Source organism: Anopheles coluzzii, chromosome 3 (genome assembly GCF_943734685.1).
Source record: "Anopheles coluzzii chromosome 3, AcolN3, whole genome shotgun sequence".
In the NCBI taxonomy this organism is placed as follows: Eukaryota; Metazoa; Arthropoda; class Insecta; order Diptera; family Culicidae; genus Anopheles; species Anopheles coluzzii.
The window spans coordinates 94607247-94626490 of NC_064671.1; the positions used below are offsets into that span (position 1 = coordinate 94607247).

Consider the following 19244-nt stretch of genomic DNA (forward strand, 5'->3'; position numbering starts at 1 on the left):
AGCTCTGCAATGTGTAATCATGCACTGAACAACATTTCACTGACCTGGTGGTGACCTTTCGATGGTCGTCGTCTCTAGACAACCGACTTTATCAATACAGGGAAAGCGCATAAATGTATAAAAGGCAGTTTAATATTATTTTATTTTAAGCTGTCCATCATCTGTACTTAAGTGTAAATGTGTGAGTAATCATTGCACAAAAAATTGAAATTTAAATTCTAAATCGAACAAATTGCTTCAAATGCGGATCACTCGACCTAAACATCGCAAAAGCTGCAAAACGTTTGACGCAATTACGGAAATCATGGAATATATTATGGACCAAACGCTAAACGAAAGCCAATCGGCATTGCGACAACGCTCGATGGGAAAGTAAATATTTATCGCAGGTAATTTATGTATTTGCGTATTTGTATGAATTTGCTGCATTAACCTGTCCACACCAGCTCCATTTGGCTAGATCCTGGTCAAATATTTGCTAGCTAAGGCCAGTTGAATCGATGCTATTTTAGCAAACCGGCAAATCCACTCCGGAGCTTATGCGGATGAGGGGAATGTTACGCTACTGGGAGCAAAGAGCGGAAACGAAACTTCAACAAAAAACCATTTAGGTGAAGACCATTTGCGATGCTATTGAAAGTGAAACATTTTCCAACGAACGAACCGTAGCAAAAGATGGCCAATGGGACGATAAATGATTGATGATTGTTAAAAAATGGGAAGAATATTGGTGGAAAGCGTATGTAGCAGTGCAAAGTTGAAGTATTTTATTTTTCGTAGCCGAATGATTGCAAAAAAAGGCATTGAGGATCTTTACAGTTTACGTCATGAAAAAAAGCAGTAAAAACAACATTCCATTGTATAACGCTTATATCACCGCTTTGTTCGTTGATCGAGTTTCTATTTCAGCTCAAACCTGTAGTTATTCACACTTCAAAGGAGATTAAAATGAAAATAAATCAAAAGTATTATAGATGGTATGATAAACACGACACAAATTCGCATAGCATTTAATCACAACAAAAATTCTATTGCAAGAGAAAAAGTGAAACAGCACCCGATTGCCATTATCTAGGGCAAGTTGTCTAATTAGCATTCGGGATGATAAATATTCAATAGCAAATTAGCCAATGGTATAGCTCCGGTGCGAGCTGCAAATCAAACACATCGATTAGCGAAATTAAATTTGCATTTTACCTTTTTATGGTGATGTGATCGCGCTGTTTATGCTACTGCCCCGTACGTTTTCAGGGACATAAAAACAAAACTTTTGCCTTGCCCCAAACAACGTGATATGGGTTTGAATTCGGGGAAGGTTCTTTCGAATCAGCTTTGCTGCTTCTTTCCATGCTTCGTTCACCATTGTGATTTGTGTTGTTGTTGGGGATGGGTTGGATTATCGATTATGTACAATATAAACAGGGTTGTTTTTTTTTTTTGGCAGACGTTGCACTCAGAAAGGGAGAGAGCGAGATTCATAAAGCATAGATCGCTATTTGCGTATGCAGAAGAAAGTTTACGGTGTCTGCATGGGGATATTTTTGTAATATTCATGAGCGTTTCACACGCAAGACCTCGCACTGAGCATACGATTTAAAGAACCCTCCTTACTGTGAGCCTTGACTCAAGAAAGTATCGATACAGCAGCGCAATAGTCTGATGAAGAAGTCATTTTAATGCTGGTTTGGTGTGTTGCTTGCAAGAGTATTCGGTTTATATGTTTCTTCCTAGTTTTCCTATGCTCCATTACTCCCGTTCAACTACTATCACAAGTAATTGTTCGACTCAATTCAAGTTTTAACGGAGACATTATCTACCATTCGTTATGCCTTTTGAAATTACCGTCAGCTCATTATCCCTCTGACGAACGGTTGCCGAGCGGACAAAGATATGGGGTTCATTTTGATTGTCTCTTTCTCCATCAATTTACCTTTACATTACAATATCTATCGTTTAATCGATCATGGGAGTTTGGAGTACCTGCAGATGCGCCACCCTAATAGCTCGTTGGCTATTGTGGTAAGAAAGATCATGGCAGCAATTAAAGTAACTATCTCTTTGGCAAACAAATTTGAAACTTTTCCTCCCCTCGAGCGGCTTACAGCTGTCGATTAGGCACACTGTTGATCGACTAATCGAAGGAATTATTCTTCTTCCTTCCTGCATTACGCCTGCCATCGCATACAATGTGTCGTACCTACCGATCGGTTATTTCCACACCGACAATCGATCGAAGGAAGAAAGTACAGTGAATTAATTATTTCATTACATTCAATTACCGCTACACAGTGGCAAACGTTTCCGCTGTGTCTTTGGCGGTCCGGGAGACTAAAGAAGTGCATAAAATGCTCGGCAATTATTCGTACCCCCGGTACGCTGCGCTTCGGTCTGTGCACCCTGTGTCTTTATTTGCAACTGCACTTTTCCTCACACTGGCCACGGTTCGTTTATCATCCTGTAAAATGCACAATTAAATGCAATTACTGTGCCATGTGCACAGGCAGTGCAGCTTGGTCGAAAGGAAAGCGAGCAAGACAAATGTGCAGGCCAAGAAATGGGACTACAGGCTTGGCGGTTCCATCTATCCTGAAACGATTATCGGTGACAGTGCAACAGCAAACAGTGCTGCCATTTAAAAAGCGGCCTCATTATTTAACGCTTCTCTTAAGCGCGCCTACAGTGTTGGAATGAAATGTCACAAGACGACGCTGGAAGAAAATTTAATTAGACAGTATCGCTTTGCCCGAGTTCGAGCGAGTTAAAATTAATCGCCTCAAGCCTGAAGCGTTATACGCATCAACATCAATGCGGTAAACACACATCTTCCCATCATCGCGGTGACTTCCTGTGTACAATACGATTATGGATGTAAATTATTTTAAAGTCCAATGTGTTTGCCGACCCACACAACGCACGACCAGAACCGAAACCGAACCAAGCAAAGCAAACAGTTTACCGAGGAAACTTGTAAGGGACGACACGGTAATTGTGCGTAAAACGCATGCATCCTCCGCTTACCGTTTGCCTCGGCTTGCCCTTCTGCCCTACCCGGACCACCGAACGACGGGGAAACTTAATTTCCAAACAGCAAAAATAAACAACGCCGCTTATTAGCGAAAAGTTTTGCCAACAGCCGTTTTGAAAACTCCTTCTCAAACGGATCTCGTGGCTTGGGTGGAAACTGAAACACGAACACGAGAAGTGTTTGTTCTCGCCTGGCGGAAAACAATGGTTGTCAAGATGCAGATGAAAAGGCAGAAGTGCTGTCTTTTTGGTAATCTATGTGAAAGCTTTTTCCGGCGACTGGCTCCTTTGAAGGTGCTTAAAACAAAACCTTACTCCCCGCTCCGTTGCTCGGGTCACCCTTTTTCAGTAGCAAAATGAGTGTATATTGGAACGAAATATTACACCACAAAAACACTGTCCTCGTGGCACATGGTGTGACGCAAGTCATTATGTGTCCGCTCCGTACAAGACACAGAGGATTTTCCAAATGTATCTCTCTCGTCGGTTGTGGTGCACATGTTGTGGCGTTCGGTGGTGTATCGACCCCGGTGCTTCCCGGAAAGCCATCCCCGTCGTTTATCACATTATCGGTTCGATTGTAAAGCGATAGCCATTGTTTATCTCCGGTCTGCCGGTGTGATACCTGTGGCACGGCGAGTGAAAGCTCTCACCTGACCCGGGTCATAATTCTTCCGCATACGGGTCTCATATTGCCCGGATCAGATTAGCTAGGTGCTGCTGGCTGGCCTTCGAATGAACGACACCGTGGGCCAAATTGCTCGGGTGAGATTTTCCATACCTTTTCGGAAAACGGACGACGTACACACCGCGTGGACGGGGCCACCGACCGGCCAGTGTAGTAGTAACTTTTGGCACGAAAGATTTGTTATCGGGTGGTGGATTTTGGCGAACAGAATTTATGGTTATTAAACCAACCCGAAGGCCCGGGACGGCTTCGGCGTTGACCATCATCACAGGGTTTGCGGTTTTTCGGGCACCGAGGGCACACTGGTTGGTTATTAAGTTGTTTATGAAATCCACCCCGGATGTAGGCAACCCCGGCCAAACGGTGCAATGACGCAGTGAGCCTACAAAGGCCTGGCGCCCGGCCCACTATCCCGTACCACCGGTCGAGCGCGCCGTAAATTTTGTCTGGATGACGTTTTAATTACTAGTAGCCTAACCTAATCATTCGGTTCCTTTGTTCTGCATGAGGGAATGATGAATTTTACCGACAGAAAAACGGCTTTTTACACGCCGGCGATCCGGTCCCTCGGCATGGCCTTTTAGCGTGATGATGGATGCGCCAGCACCAGGACCTGCTCGGGTAAAAGGGACTCACACAGCAACTTCACCGAGTAATGACCAGGACTGGCATACACACAAAAGACAGTTAATGCATAGCGGCGACGACGATTCTTCGCTCGGTTTATCTTCCCTTCCCTCAAAAGCCCTGGTTGCTTCGAACACGAGCACTACGGAACTGTGCCATGCGTAATTTTATTAAATTTAAGACCAACATTGACCGTAAACATGCCCCCCTCCCTCCCGTCACGGTGGTTGTCATGGTTGATGTAGGGCGATATCTGGCATGTCTTCGTCCACAACACTTCACTTTGCGGGACGTCTGGCGACTGGGAAGTCTGGCAGGATTACTGTGTTCATGGCGAATGTAAGCCACCAATATTCATCCCAACCCCGAGTATGGTTCACCCCCACGTCTTCCTGTACACTTAATTCTCTGTCTAGAGTATCTTCCGCACTGAGGAAGGTAAAGTTTTCTAAGTTGTTTATTTTGCTACGCTCACTTAACTTCAATCTTCTGGTGGCGCCCAGTTGTGTTGTCCTTTCGTTGAAACACGAGGCGCACAATGCTGAAATACCCACCGGCAAAAGATGACTGCTCATGGTGGATACATCTTGTCATTGGAGAGAAGTGTGTGTCTTTCTCTGCCCACATGTGCCCAGAGTATTTCCTAATCGAACCTTTGTGAATGTAAATTAACAATAACCTGTACCGTAGCCGTTGTGGACCAAGTTACACACTGGCCGGTCGCTCGTAACCGACATCCCATCTACTGGAAGGATTAGGGTTGAGTGTAGAATGCTGATGGTTTGGATTAATCTATTTAATCATGATTCAAAACTGCTATCTACATTATCCGTTAACAAGGTTGTGCTGAACGATTGATTCTGGGAAGGATTGTTGGAGTTCGATGAATTTGGGCTTTGGCATGCTCTGTAGGGAAGACATTTTGAATGGCGGAATTCAATAATCGATTTACTACAATCAAAAGAATACACAAATACTTTTCACATTTTTCTTTTAACATTTAAAACCTCAGAATACATTGGCGAGGAAAATCTGCTTATCCACATGAGGGAAATACCATTGGAATAGAAAATAACCTACCCCGTTGTTCTACAATGGCAGCACCGGTGAAACCATCTGTTCTGCGCTATCCTTTCCTAAATCGATATGAATAACCGCTGGCAAAGGGATTTGGCCTGCCAGCGTGCAAGGGCAGAATAAAACTTTTCGGTAAACAATGATTTATGCGAACCCTCCAACAACGCACGGAGGATCTTCGTCCGAATTCAAAACATCAATTAATCTAATCTTTTCCTTCACTTTCCTTTGGCTGGGGGAAAGCTGATTCGTCATGATAAACAGATTCCCACTGGTGTACCCGTGCCACCCGGCCCGACATGAATAATTCGTCCTTAATTATCGTGTATCCGGAACTCCGGCATTGATTGGATTTGACGTATCAATCCGAACCAAACATTAGGGCCGGCGAAAAGGTACCGTTTTATTCATTTCGGGTAAAATTATGATCGCTTGGGTAATTGTTTCGTTAAAATTTAGAATGAAAATCTAAATAGATTTCAATATGCATCGCTTAAGCCTAATTTGTGTCCCGTTTTATTGAAAAATCATACCACCTTGCACAGTTTATCACACTCATAATCCCAACCGTGACATTTCCTCCCGAAAGCGGATTGCTTCTGCAGCCATTTCTGCGACGGGTCGTCGTGGCCGTTCCGGTTCCTTGTCGTGTCGGTTCAACTCACCATAGATTTGATCATTCTCGGGAAAGTCCCCAACATGGCGCGGCATCACATGACAGTGCACGTGGAAAACGGTCTGTCCCGCGTCCGGGCCGTCCTGTACCGTCACGGTGGACGAAGTGGCATCGTACAGCCGCTCTGCCACCTTTTCCACCTTGCATACGGTCTGGAAGAAATCGTTTATTTCCGCCGGGCTGAGATCCGGCAGCCGAGCGGCGACACGTTTCGTTGAAACTAGAACATCTGGAAGATAGGAGAAGATAATGTTAATATGCTGTAATAATTGTAATGAAATCGATCAAAAACTTACGTCCGGGCACAACACAGCGAATGTTGGTGAAAGCGAAACAGTGTTCCGATACGTAGAATATCGTTTCAGGAGGAATTTCTATACCTCCGAACGAGAACTTTTCTTTGGCTGTAGCACCACTGGCGTACGGAAGGCCTGCTCGCGTCGAAAGGTTGTAAACATCGTCCCTCCGGTGCTCGAAACATGGCATATTGGCGCGCACACTTTGCAGCTTGTCAAAGTCCAACTCCGCAACGACGACATCCAGATCCTGATCCGGATTGGCTTCTCCTAGGATGGTTCCCCATGGATTAACTACCATTGCGTGGCCATAACTCTCTCGCTTCTTGTTGTGGAATCCAATTTGAGCGGCGGCAATTACGAAGCATTGATTTTCGATCGCCCTTGCCCGCAGCAGTACTTCCCAGTGAGCTCGTCCGGTCGACACAGCGAAGGCTGAAGGATAGGTGAGAATTTCGGCACCTTGTTTCCGCAAAAGTGTGCTCGCTTCAGCAAAACGCATATCATAGCACTGGAAAAATGGTAACAGTTTACATGTGAGACGAATGAATCAATTGAATTGTGACTAGTTCACACTTACAATCTGCAAACCTATCCGTCCGATGGGTGTGTCAACCGGCGGTATCAATGCCGGACCCGATCGGACTGTTTCCGATTCACGGAATTTAAATTCCGGTGTAATCACGTTGAACATGTGCAGCTTGCGATAGCTTGCCACCAGCTCGCCGACATTGTTGATCAGTATGTGAGTGTTGTAGATATTCTTCACCTCCTGTCCCGATTCCGTTTCCTCGATGATGCTTTCGTGCACTCCACCGAACGAAAGCCAAACGTTTTGTTCCCGTGCCAGCGCTCGGTACCGTTGTACCGTCGGGCCCGTAAGTGGTTCCGACAGTTTCAGCGTTTCGTCCCGATGGGTTCCTACGTAATCGCAGCACTCTGGAAAGAAGATAAACTAAATGCTACTCGTCATAATCACTGGAGGACGGGGGACGGGGGTATTCCTATACAGACCTGCACATCGTTGGCCTTTGCCCGTGCGGTGATGGTTTGGATCTGGGCAAAGTTGTGTTGCTTATCGTTGGTGGAGCGCATTTGCGCAACGGCAATACGTGCCGGGGTTAGCGTAGCCATCGTTCGGATGTTGGTGGATGACGATTGCCACAATACTTGCGCGACTCGTTTTCTCAGCAAAGAATACATGAAATATGTATCGTGTGCAGGCGAGGAAGAAAAGTAGATTTTATTCTTTCTAATTCACTGCTTATCAGATGTTGCTTGATTATGTTTGTTATTGTTGCTGAGGGGTGAATGTTTGTGTTGTTGTACGACTGTTATACAACGGTTTGACGTTTGTTCTGTTATACGGTACGTGTGTCTGTTCTGGCATAGCAGAATGTTGAAAATGGTCGCCAAAATTTTCATAGAATTTTACCGCGTTCAAAGGGAGCAATTGTTTGCTTTTCTTTTATCGTGCTTCCAGCCCTCTTTTTTGCACCGAAATCCACCAATTAGTAAGAATGTTTTCATTTGAAATGAGCTTACTTCTATCTTTCCTTGCTATTACATTTCGCCAAAGATCCACAAAGAAAACGAAGGGCTTGGATGTTTCATTGAGTTCGATTGTATTCACTTCACTTTAATGCAAATTACATTTCTAGAAAGTTTTCTAATGAAGTATGTGGTTATCCTACACGCTCGCCGCATGTTACATTTCGTGTATTTTCACTCCACCGGAAAGCTACCCGTCCGGACGTCTTGCCTCCTAATCGGCATCATTTTCTTACGATGTATGGATGCAAATGTTGTGACGAGCTCCTGCCTGCCGCCTGCCGAGCTCCTAAAATGCTTGCTTACAACTAAAGGATAGAAGTAGTGTAGACGAAATGTTTCTACAACCCTCCGCGTCCACGGCCGGAAGATTGCTGTCCTTGCCCTTGCCATCCTCCTTTGTTACCGCCTCGACCACCTCCTCCGCCGCCTCCGGCTCCACGACCTCTGCCTCGGGCCGCCTGTGCTCGCAGTATAGCCGACTTGCCTCGTCCGGCAGTGCCCGTCTTGGCGCCCTGCTTCTTAAACATGGGCGCGTTCTTCAGCATGTCCGGCAGTATGAGGAAGCGGATTTTCGAGCCCCGGATGTACACGTTCTCCAGATTTCCGACGCGTCCGTCCCGGTAAGTCACGGTGATCTGCGTCATTTGGCAGTTCATGTTGTCCTCGGCTTCGATCAGCTTTCCACGGTACACCTCGCCGGTGATGGTCTCGCAGGTCACCACATGGCCTTCGGCCTCGTGCAGCACTTTGATTGGTACGCCAATAGACATGGTTTTAAGTGAAAATTACTGTTTCCACGCGAAAATTACAACTCTGTGCGGGGACTGTTGATGTTGTTGGTAGCGGCAAAATCTGACAACTGCTCATGCTGCCCGTGTTTATGCGATGGTGCTGGTCACTTGGAAATACGCTGTGTTTATAGCCCATGGTTGTAATCGAGGCTTTTGCGCACAGATGGTGTTCCTCATGAAATGTAGGCCATTTTGCCGAATTTTATAAATGTTGTTGTTTTATTCAATTAAGGAGGTAAAAAGGTAATGTTAGGGCAGACTATATTCTCTAAAAGGTCAGTCAACAGTGAAATCGTCATGTTTTTGTGAAATGATTCAGTAAAATAAAAAATATGTGTGTAAGGTGGTGAGAAAGATCTGGTTGCTGCAGTGAGAAGAATTAGTGCTCGAATGAGCGGCAACGATGAGGATAACTGCTCGATTTCAGCGGAATGTGTCATTGTTGTCAAAACGATCGCAGGCAGCTGCTACAAACAAACAATTTTTATTGTGCTAACAATTTCTTTGTTGAAAAATAGTGACCAAAGACCTGTAAACAGTCGGCAGCGCAAAGGGAAATATGTGGTGAGCCTGCCGCCGTGCATTGACCACCGCCACTATGCAGGGTTATCTGCGACGCGATTAGATAACGGCGCAAAGTGTCCGATTTAATGTTATCAATAGGAGAGCCTTCTTCAGTTTTATGTAATTTTGGGACCTGCCAGGGTATTGCGCTGGCTTATGCTTTCGTGTGAGAAGTGGTAGCGCGGTGCGTCGACCGGACCGGAATACAAACTATTTGCGCGAACGCATTTCAACTGGAACGTGGCTTTGGGTAAGTGGCGAAGCATCGACCTGAAGACTATGCGGGGAGAGTTATGATCGATGCACTTTACGAATAAAGTGAAGAATATTTTAGTTTAATAAACAAGTTCCTTAAAATGAAACCGTTCTTGTAAAGGCAAAATCAGGCACGTTTGGTATAATATTCTCGAGTGATATTAATACCCCCCGTTACAACTCTCAGCTGATAGGGGCTGCAACTATTTATAGTTGATATCTATTTGTAGTTTGAACCGTGCACTGCCCAACGTTCCGTTAGACAAAGAGCGTTGAGTTCGTTTTCTGTGCGCATACATGTGAAACAGGCCAGACGCGTGGTGCGGTTCACACGGTACACGTAGCATTGGATTCAATTCCGTTCGCTTCACAACAATTCGATAGTTTGCGAAGATCGACGAAGATCGGAGTAAATAGTCCGTACGAAGGGGCTAACATATGCTTTGTCATCGTCAGTGTGTGTTCAGCGAACGGGCAATTATCAGCAATGGAGAGATTAAAGAACTGTTTACTCAAAAAACCATCCAAAAACGATCTGGACGATGGTCTGGAAACGGCCGCTGAGTACACGGAACGCTGGACGTCGGTGCGAATCATCTACTACACCATGTTTCTCATGTCGCTCGGATTCAGCATCATCCTCACGGGCGTGTGGCCATACCTCGACAAGGTATGTTAAAGAGGAACTGTGCCCAAAAACGACTTTACTGACAACATTTCCACAACTAGCTAGATCCTCACGCCGGCAAAGAGTTCCTGGGATGGATAGTGGGTGCCAATCCGGTCGGACAAATGATCTTCAGCCCGCTGGTCGGATGGTGGGGCAATCGGCTTGGTTCGATCCGGCTGCCCCTGCTCTGCTCGCTGGCGCTATTTTCCATTGCTAGCGGAATCTACGCCTGCCTCGAGCTGTTCCCAACTGATCAAAAGTATTGGATGCTGTACTCGCGCTTCCTCATCGGCGTCAGCTCGTCCAGTGTGGCCGTGTGCCGGTCGTACCTGTCGGCGGCCACCAAGGTCAAGGAACGGACCGGTGCCGTATCGATGGTATCGCTCGCGCAAACGCTAGGATTTATCGTGGGCCCCGTGCTGCAGGGCGCCGTTACGATGTTCGGCGAAGATGGACTGCCGCTGGTGAAAAACAAATTGCACCTCAACATGTACACGGCCACTGGGTGGATAAACGTTTTGATGGGAATTTTGAACTTTTGTCTGTTTCTGCCGTTCGTGTTCAAAGAGAAACGAATCGCGGCCCTCGAAGCCATGAAACAGCAGGGCATGCAGTCGGAGAAGGAAACGTGGAAATCGATGAAACCGGATTATTTATCCGCCTGGACGCTGATATCTGCCTTTTTCATTCTGGTGTTCAATTTCGTGTTTCTCGAAACGTAAGTGTACGGAATTCTGTGTCCTGTAAAGATGGTCAGCGCTTTCCGCTAACGATTTTGTGTATCCTTTCCCTCTCTCAGACTGGCCACTCCGTTGACGATGGATATGTTCGCGTGGACGAAAGCCGAAGCCTTATATTACATGGCATGGATTATGGCGGTCGGAGCCATACTGGCTAGTGCCATGTTCCTGATGATTGATCCATTATGCAAGCGATTCCCGGAGCAGCAAGTTCTCATCTGGGGTGGCTTTTTCCTCATGGTGTTGGGACGCGCGGTTTACATACCGATGAGTGACACGCCGCCAAAGTTGGCACTTCCAGAAAATGCAACACTCGCGTCGCTGCGCATGGAGGACGATGTGACGCCGTACGTGTACGGGTCGAATTTTACAAACGTTTGGTCCAATCTGACCAGGGTGGACTTTGACTACAGTGGACCTATTCCCACGGCGGGCACAGAAACGTTGGACGGTGGTATTGACGCGCTAGGCTGTCCACCATCGCAGGAATGGTGTAAAACTACGCGCGGTATGACCATTAGCCAATTTCTGGTTGGTTATGCGTTCACGGCCATCGGGTATCCGATCGGTGTGACGCTGATTACAACCATCTTTTCGAAAGTGCTAGGACCGCGTCCTCAGGGCACATGGATGGGCATCATGACGGGCTCGGGGTGTCTATCGCGAGCACTGGGGCCGGTATTTTTATCTACAATCTACACCAAGTACGGACTATACTGGACCTTTGGCAGCACGGCGGTAATGATGGCGGCCACCATGATGTGGCTATGGCAAATGAGGTATTTATTTGAAATTGATGTAAATCCTTCTAGGGCGTTGTATTAACGTTGCTCATTTTCCTCGCCAGAGAAAGACTAGTGCCGATCCCTTACGATGCAAGCTGTAGAGGAGAGGAGCTCGTGTCGGTGATCGCGAAAGGAGATCAAGCGTCGGAAGAAAAAAAGACAACCGAAGATGGTGGCGATCAGCTTAACGGAAATTCAAAAGACAGCAGCACCCCCGGCGATAGCTGATCCCTTCGCGGAACGGCTGATCATGTAGCTGCAGGGAAACGAATTGCTCAGTTTATACACATATATATTCTATTCAGCGTTAAGGAGCGGCGTGTTCGTTGTGATATTTTCCTCGTTGGTAAGCGAACAGTATACAATTAGGTAGCCGTTTTGTGAAAGCATTCAGCAGTGAATGAAACGAAATCGCACAAAAAACAGTCTCGCCGTGGTTTCTTATCTAGCCGTGATTTGTCATTCCGAAAAAACGCGTTTGCCTCCTGTCTCCTCGTCTGCCTAATGCGCCCGGGTATTGATTGTTGTGAGTATCAGTGCGGGGCGGCGTGTGTGCAATAATCCAGCCAGCTGATAAGTAATAGCACGGTGGTGGCAAACTGAAGGGCAAACACGCGGCCAAAACAAGTAGTTAGGCGTTGATTTAGCGCGAGCCCGAGCGCGCTGCATTTGCCGTACCGATGAGACTTGTGGCGCGTCTAAGCAAAACTGGTTCTTGACTTAGTGTCGATTAAACTGATCGCGCGAGCAGTCATGTGCGCTTCTAGCTCGCGTTTGCTTCCCCGTCGTGAGAATGCCATCCGTGTTTGATTTATTGGCGCGTATTGGCGGTGTGGGCAGTGAATGCAATTATTTTTTACGTCACCCTTAAATCATATCAGTGAGTGCTTTCTCCTTCAATTCAATTGATTGCAAAATATGACCGCCGGTTCTAAGTCGGAAGAACAAGTTTGTAGAAAATCGAATCGACGAGTTGCGCATCGCCTCGTGTGATACAGGGTTCGATCGGTGCTAGTCGAATGTACGGTGGTCATTTCGGTTTTGTCGTTCGTGACCATGGCATCGATTGGGAGTTGGTGGCGCGTGGTGCAAAACGAAAAGGACCGTTCGAGTGGGCTTGAGAGTGATTTTGAATATCGCGAACGATGGATCACAATACGATTGGTGTATGTGAGCGGCTTTTTAATGTTTCTATCGTTTGGCGTGGTGACGACTGGGCTATGGCCATACCTGCAAGACGTAAGCAGTCGGCGCAGCGATGGTGCAGAGTGTTACCGTTGCATAATGAAACCTTTTCTCCTCGATTCAGATGGATCCCACGGTTGGCAAGCCGTTTCTGAGTGTCGTATTTGCCGCTCCACCTGCCGGTCAGTTGATCTTTAGTCCACTTATCGGCTGGTGCTCGAATAGATTATCATCAATCCGCGTTCCGTTCGTGATACTGACAGCTTTGTTTGTGTTTGGCAATGGGCTGTACAGCGTCGTGGAGCTGTTCCCCACACCGCACCGAAGGTACGTCCTACTGTTGGCAAGGTTTGTCTTTGGCATATCGACGTCAATCAATACGCTTAGCCGAGCGTACATATCGACGGCCACTAAGCTGTCCGAGCGAACCGGTGCCATATCGATGAGCTCGTTGGCTCAAACGTTCGGGCTAGCAGTGGGGCCCATCATTCAAGCGGCCCTATCAACCATTGGCAAGGAAGGATTAATGTGGTACGGGCTGCGGATTAACATGTACACGATGGCGGGGTGGATTTGTGCGGCCCTTGGCGTGGTGTACATACTGTTTCTGAATCCTTCCTGCTTCGTGCATCGTACTATCGCCGCCCAGGAAGCGATGAAAACGACCGGATTCAGCAAAGCGACGGATACGTACGAACCGTTGAAAATGTTCTCGATCTGGACGGTCATGATCGGTTACAGCGTGTTGATGTTTTTCTACGTGTCTGTTCAAACGTAAGTATGCGCAAACATTCTTATTTCTCATTCCAATACTCATTGCCATGTTTGTTCTATTTCTTTTAGCGCCCTTTCGCCGATATCGCTCGATCAGTTCGGCTGGAGCCACGAGGAATCTCTGTATTACCTGGGCATCTTAATTACGGGCGGCACTTTGTGCTCTTGTGCCGTGTTTCTGCTGTTGCCTCAGTTATGTAAACGGTTTCAGGAGCACAATGTGTTTCTATTTTTCGCTATTGTACCGCTGTTTATCAGTCAAGTGGTAATGATACCGATGGGTAGCAAATCAATTCCAATGTTAGATTCGTCGAATAATAGAAGTACGGGCGTTGGTGGTGGCGGTGGCTGTCCAATCGAACAGGAATGGTGTAATTCTATTCCTCCCATTAATCAATACCAATTAACTATCTCATACACGATGCTGTGTATTTCGTTCTCGGTTGGAATAGCCATTAGTCAAACGATTCTTTCGAAACTGCTCGGCACCCGACCGCAGGGCAACTGGATGGCGCTGTACACGAGCATTGGCGGACTAACGCGCATCATAGGACCGGCCTCGGTAGTGGTGTACGTGCGTTTCGGAACTTATTGGCTGTTTGGTTTGGGTGCGATGATATCGGGGCTGCTATTGATTTGGATGTGGTGCTACAAAGGTCATCTGCGAACGACTAAAAAGATTCACCACGCGGAAGAAATGCAGCGCATGGCCAATGGAGTAGCGGAATGATACGGAGAACCAGTCAGAACAAGAAGGGATGCGTTAATACAATTGCGATATTTATTAGAAAATCGATACTCGGCACCGGTATTAATCACCGGTCGGTTGCTGGAATGTCGTTCCCCTGCATATTCATAGCTTCTTCTAGTGTGTTGGGCAGCTCGTTGTTTAGCGTTTCGGGAAATTGGAGTGAGGTTATTGCGGACGAGATGCCGAGACAGCCAAACAGTATCATCGGCAGCGGTGTCCACACTTTAGCCAACAGCGGTGTCTGCGGTGCTATCATCGATCCGATGCGTCCAAACATGGAGCAGGTAGACAGTAGGCTTTGGCGTAGATTGGTGGGAAAGATTTCGACAGTGTAGATGTACAGTGTGCCAAACGACATTGTTATGCTAAGTTTGCTGAGCAAAAACAGGGTAAGGTGCAGGGCCGGAGCATCTGTAAGAGAGGAAAACAGTTTGATTGAACACAGTACGGGTCCGGGGAAGGAATAGCTACGTACCAATGCCAGCAATAAACACGGAAATGATGCAAAACAGCCCACTTAGAACAAGCGTAGTGAAAAGTGTCTTTTTGCGTCCGACACGATCGAGAATGAGTTGCATCAAAAAGAACCCGGGAAGCTCGATGAGCGAGACAAGAATAAAGTTAAGATACTTGTTGCCCGACAGCGACACGGAATTGAGACTCAAGCCAAAGTACACCATAGTGTTGGTGAGCCAACAGAAGGAACAGTTGATGACACGCAGCACCAGCGCGGGATTGGCCAGCGCTTCGCGTAGCAGTTGTGCGTAAGTTTGCGTATCTAGGGATTTCGCTGACCCACTCTTGGTCTCGATGCAATTGAACCGTTCGAATGCGGCTTGTGAGATGGTTTTACCGTTCAGCTTTGCCGCCCTTTTCAAGATTGTAAATGCTTCATCTTTTCTGTTTTTAGACAGTAGCCATCGAACACTCTCGACCGTTGTGTAAAGGAACGGAAGCGCCAAAAGGCCGGGAATGTACAAAATGCGCAGCAGCACGCGCCAGTCGCGGAAATACATCGCCAGCAGTCCGAGGAGTGCTTCGCCGAAGGAAAATGCGCAAGAGATAATGTTGTTGCCGGTGACACGCATCTTCGGACCGACGAGCTCGAGCGCCAGAATGAACGCGGTAGTGTACATCGTGGAACCGATGACCGGATCGAGGAACTCCATCGCGATAAACATTTCGTAGCTAGTCGCAAACGAGCGTACCAACCCGAACAGTGCACTACCGGCGACACTCACCAGCAGGATCCATCTTCTGCCGAACCGATCCGACAGGTATCCGGCAATGGGAAGCGCTACGAACTGTCCCACGTTGTTGATCGTGCCCACCAGCGTAAGCTTCCAGTCGTTGTGCGCGCATGTGATGTTAAAGTCACGCACTATCGTGCTTTCTTCGGTCTGGAAAACGAACGCATCGCATGGAATCATGGCGGAAGTGTTGAAATCATCACTGGTACACTCTCCCTCCGGTAGGCGGGTGTCATTTGAGATGAATTGCAAACGTTGGCATCGCCCGTCAGAGTGCAATAATCCCTGCCAGGTTGCATTTAACCAGGGAGGATTATAAATTTCCGTGGCAGGATCTTCACATTCCGGTACTAAACATCTGTAAAAACGCAGAACAAATCACGATGCTGAGCGATGCTGCTCTCTTGCACAACACTGCACCTGTTCTAACCTGTACTCCAGATTCCCCGCCGTGAAGATGTAACTGAGCGTAAAGAGCGCATTAAATATGATCGGCAGCACCATCAGCCCATACTGGCGCACCTGAAACCGCCCAAACTGACCGATCTCGTGCAGCACTCCGTCCAAGTCTACGTCGTCCTCGGCTTGCGGCATTACGAGCGATTGCAAACACACGTGCGATTACACTGTTTCTTCTTCCTGCCGGCTTAAAAAACGCGACGCCAACTAGATGTGATTCGTCAGATTATAGGTCACAAACACACTCGGCACGAGAGTAACACCGTGCAAATCAACGGGAGAGATGGGCCCCCCAGAACACACGATTCGTGAGTTTTTTCACTCACATGAATGAAAGCTATTTTCGACTGACTGACTGTGTTGTGACAGAAACGCAGGGTCCGGCTCGGTTAGCGGCTAACGGCACGACTGCGCGTGCTCCGTTGCCAGCGTGAGAAGCGTCGCCGGTATGCGTACAAGTAGTGCCGCCGGTTGGAGTAAGCTAATATTGTTTTATTATCGGGAATGCGTTAATTGAATTTGATTGATTTCACTTTACACTCTCAAACTCTTAAGGAGACTCCCGCCACCGCACATGCTACCGCTGCTCTGGACAGCTGCAGCGAAGAGATAGAGAGAGAGAGCATTATTAACTGATTTGACAAAAGGTTTCGAAGGATGACCACGCCCGGCGCGATTGTCAGTGAGGAATTGCAAACGGCTCGGTGATAAACGCGGAACCCATTTAAATGATTATCAGCTGCCAGAGCCACTCATTGACGCTGATAATGTTTAATCTTTTAAAATATGAGGTGATGCTTCCAGCGTGTTTGTTTAGATTTTAAATGAGTATGTGGTCGCGAACGCGCTGGACTGGCTTGTTCGGGTAGTAGTATCAAAGGTCGAGTCCTCGAATCGTAACTGTTGGAAGCGTACCAGTGTCATTTCCTTTGAATTGTTATCTAATTGTTTCATCATTTTATGCGATGATCGGATGATTGATTGACTTCCACAGGAACTGGCGATCCTGTTGTCATCGATAAGTTGTAGGAATTGGCAGTGGCTTACGTGGCTATAGCAATAATGATATGCGCGTAGCATATCCCCTTTTTATTCTGAACGATCACTATCGAAACTGTTCGCTTTAAGATTCTCCGCCTCGCTGGCCGTGTTCGGTAGCCGAACATTGCCCGTCTCGGGAAATTCTAAAATGGTAAAGGCTGACAGTAGCGCAATCGACCCGAACAGTGTCATCGGCAGCGGTTTCCACACCTTGGCAAGCAGTGGCATTTGTGGTGCGACGATCGAACCCAGCCGACCGATCATGGAGCACATGGAGAGTAAGCTTTGCCGCAGATTGGTGGGAAAGATTTCGGCCGTGTAGATGTACAGCACGCCGAACGAAAACGATATGGCCATCTTGCTGAACAGAAACATTGCCGTGTGGATCCAGCTGTCGTCTGTAAGGAAAGACATAGCGAAGAAATTTGATGAGATGATGAACAATCAAAGTGTACGTAGCACAGTAATTTACCATCGGGAATGGCTAGTGTGACCAGGCACAGCACTCCGCACACTGCCAGCGACACGAACTGTGTCATTCGGCGGGGGAATCGGTTCAGGATAAAGTTCATGCAAACGGCTCCAGGTATTTCGACCAGCGTGATTAGGATGAAGTTAACGTTCTTATCCCCGGCCAACGTGACGGAGTTCAGCGTCAGCCCGTAGTACACCATCACGTTCGTGAACCAGCAGAACGAGCAGATTGCCAGCCGTATCGTTAGCCGCTTGTATCGGAACACCTCGGCCAGCTGTTCGAAGAACGACGGATTGGCCGGCAGGTCGGGCGTTTCACGCTGATAGTCATTGGTGGCGAAGTACTTGAGCGTACTTTCCGACAACGTTCGCCGGTTAGCGGTGGCCGCTCGTTCCAGTATGACGATGGCTTCCCTGTTGCGGCCCTTCGAAAGCAACCAGCGCACACTTTCGGCCGTCACCCACAGGAAGGCCAGGGAGACGAGCCCCGGTACGAACAGGGCCAGCAAATAGTAGCGCCAGTTGTGCACGAACATCGCAATGACGCCCATGGTAGCTTCACCAAGTGCAAACACGACCAAACAGAGGCTCTTCGCAAAGACACGGTGCTTCGGTCCAACGAGCTCCTGGCCGAGGATGAACGCCGTCGTGTACATGGTCGAACCGAGCAGGGGTTCCAAAAACTCGAGCACCAAAAACATCTCGTAGTTCACGGAGAAGGACCGCACGATGCCCAGGGTCGAACCCAGACCGATGCTTAGCAGCAGGGCCCATTTGCGGCCGTAGCGATCCGAAAATAAACCACCAAGCAGCAGCGCCAGCCCTTGGGCGACGCTGTGAATCGTACCGACGAGAGTTATCTTCCACGTGTTCTCGTCGCACGTCAAGTTGAACTGAAAGCGGAACAAGAATAACAAAAGTAGCATCATGAGTGTTCCGCGTTCCGCGTTTGCGGCCGGCGAGATATGTTTTTGACCAATGAAAGCTGGTCATCACACATCGGGCGTTCGGTTCGCACCATCAGCTGTTCCGCCTGTCGGTCATAAAAAAAAGCGCGCCCCGCAAGATCACTTACTTCATTCACAATCGTTGTGGCCGCTTTATCTTCATACACAAAGTCGAAGCATCGCGCGATAGCGGAGTGGTTGAAATCGGACGCTTGGCATTGTAAATAGTCGCCGGTGATGTTTACAAACGCTTCGTACCGTTCACACCCGGCCGGTTGGTTGCGTTGGTACGGTACGGCCGCCGGCAACCATTCGGTAAGGTACGCCGCATCGGTTCGATTCTCACACTCCGGGATGTAGCATCTTGGCAAACAGAAAAAGGAACAAATTCCATTAATGCAACTTGATGCAACCCCAAATGTTCCATCCCCATCGCCCGTAGAGCTTACCTGTACTTGAGGTCAGCCGCCGTGAACACGTACGAAAGGTTGGAAAAGGCGTTAAACACGAGCGGCAGTATCATGAGCAGGAACTGCCGCAGCTGGAACCGGCCAAACGTGCCAATCTCGACGAGCACATCATCAAACGCTAGCGGTGGTGCCATCTTTTCGCACCC

At 47.8% G+C, this 19244-nt stretch overlaps 6 protein-coding genes across 6 annotated transcripts; 2 read left to right on the forward strand and 4 right to left on the reverse strand.

Moving 5' to 3' along the window:
- Nucleotides 1–5891: 5891 nt before the first annotated feature.
- LOC120957842 (nitrilase and fragile histidine triad fusion protein NitFhit) lies at nucleotides 5892–7824 on the reverse strand. Its single transcript, XM_040380244.2, has 4 exons — nucleotides 7403–7824; nucleotides 6969–7343; nucleotides 6389–6899; nucleotides 5892–6321 (listed from the first exon to the last, which is right to left on the reverse strand). Exons 1-4 carry the CDS (start codon nucleotides 7589–7591, stop codon nucleotides 5972–5974), a joined length of 1425 nt encoding a protein of 474 aa, XP_040236178.2. The 5' UTR covers nucleotides 7592–7824; the 3' UTR covers nucleotides 5892–5971.
- Nucleotides 7825–7989: 165 nt separating this feature from the next.
- LOC120957843 (small nuclear ribonucleoprotein Sm D3) lies at nucleotides 7990–8812 on the reverse strand. The gene has a single exon (XM_040380246.2). It carries the CDS (start codon nucleotides 8710–8712, stop codon nucleotides 8281–8283), a length of 432 nt encoding a protein of 143 aa, XP_040236180.1. The 5' UTR covers nucleotides 8713–8812; the 3' UTR covers nucleotides 7990–8280.
- A 322-nt stretch (nucleotides 8813–9134) lies between these two features.
- LOC120955842 (major facilitator superfamily domain-containing protein 8-like) lies at nucleotides 9135–12172 on the forward strand. Its single transcript, XM_040377031.2, has 5 exons — nucleotides 9135–9547; nucleotides 10009–10222; nucleotides 10282–10940; nucleotides 11022–11741; nucleotides 11810–12172. Exons 2-5 carry the CDS (start codon nucleotides 10040–10042, stop codon nucleotides 11973–11975), a joined length of 1728 nt encoding a protein of 575 aa, XP_040232965.2. The 5' UTR covers nucleotides 9135–9547; nucleotides 10009–10039; the 3' UTR covers nucleotides 11976–12172.
- Nucleotides 12173–12399: 227 nt separating this feature from the next.
- Nucleotides 12400–14530, forward strand: LOC120955844 (major facilitator superfamily domain-containing protein 8-like). The gene is made up of 3 exons (XM_040377033.2): nucleotides 12400–12986; nucleotides 13057–13706; nucleotides 13776–14530. Exons 1-3 carry the CDS (start codon nucleotides 12804–12806, stop codon nucleotides 14434–14436), a joined length of 1494 nt encoding a protein of 497 aa, XP_040232967.2. The 5' UTR covers nucleotides 12400–12803; the 3' UTR covers nucleotides 14437–14530.
- LOC120955845 (organic cation transporter protein-like) lies at nucleotides 14466–16401 on the reverse strand. The gene is made up of 3 exons (XM_049610422.1): nucleotides 16138–16401; nucleotides 14933–16065; nucleotides 14466–14868 (listed from the first exon to the last, which is right to left on the reverse strand). The coding sequence occupies exons 1-3, from the start codon at nucleotides 16299–16301 to the stop codon at nucleotides 14522–14524; spliced, it is 1644 nt and encodes a 547-aa protein (XP_049466379.1). The 5' UTR covers nucleotides 16302–16401; the 3' UTR covers nucleotides 14466–14521.
- Nucleotides 16402–16858: 457 nt separating this feature from the next.
- On the reverse strand, nucleotides 16859–19232 carry LOC120955843 (organic cation transporter protein-like). Its single transcript, XM_040377032.2, has 4 exons — nucleotides 19078–19232; nucleotides 18757–18991; nucleotides 17680–18574; nucleotides 16859–17605 (listed from the first exon to the last, which is right to left on the reverse strand). The coding sequence occupies exons 1-4, from the start codon at nucleotides 19230–19232 to the stop codon at nucleotides 17256–17258; spliced, it is 1635 nt and encodes a 544-aa protein (XP_040232966.2). The 3' UTR covers nucleotides 16859–17255.
- Between the last annotated feature and the right edge of the window lie 12 nt (nucleotides 19233–19244).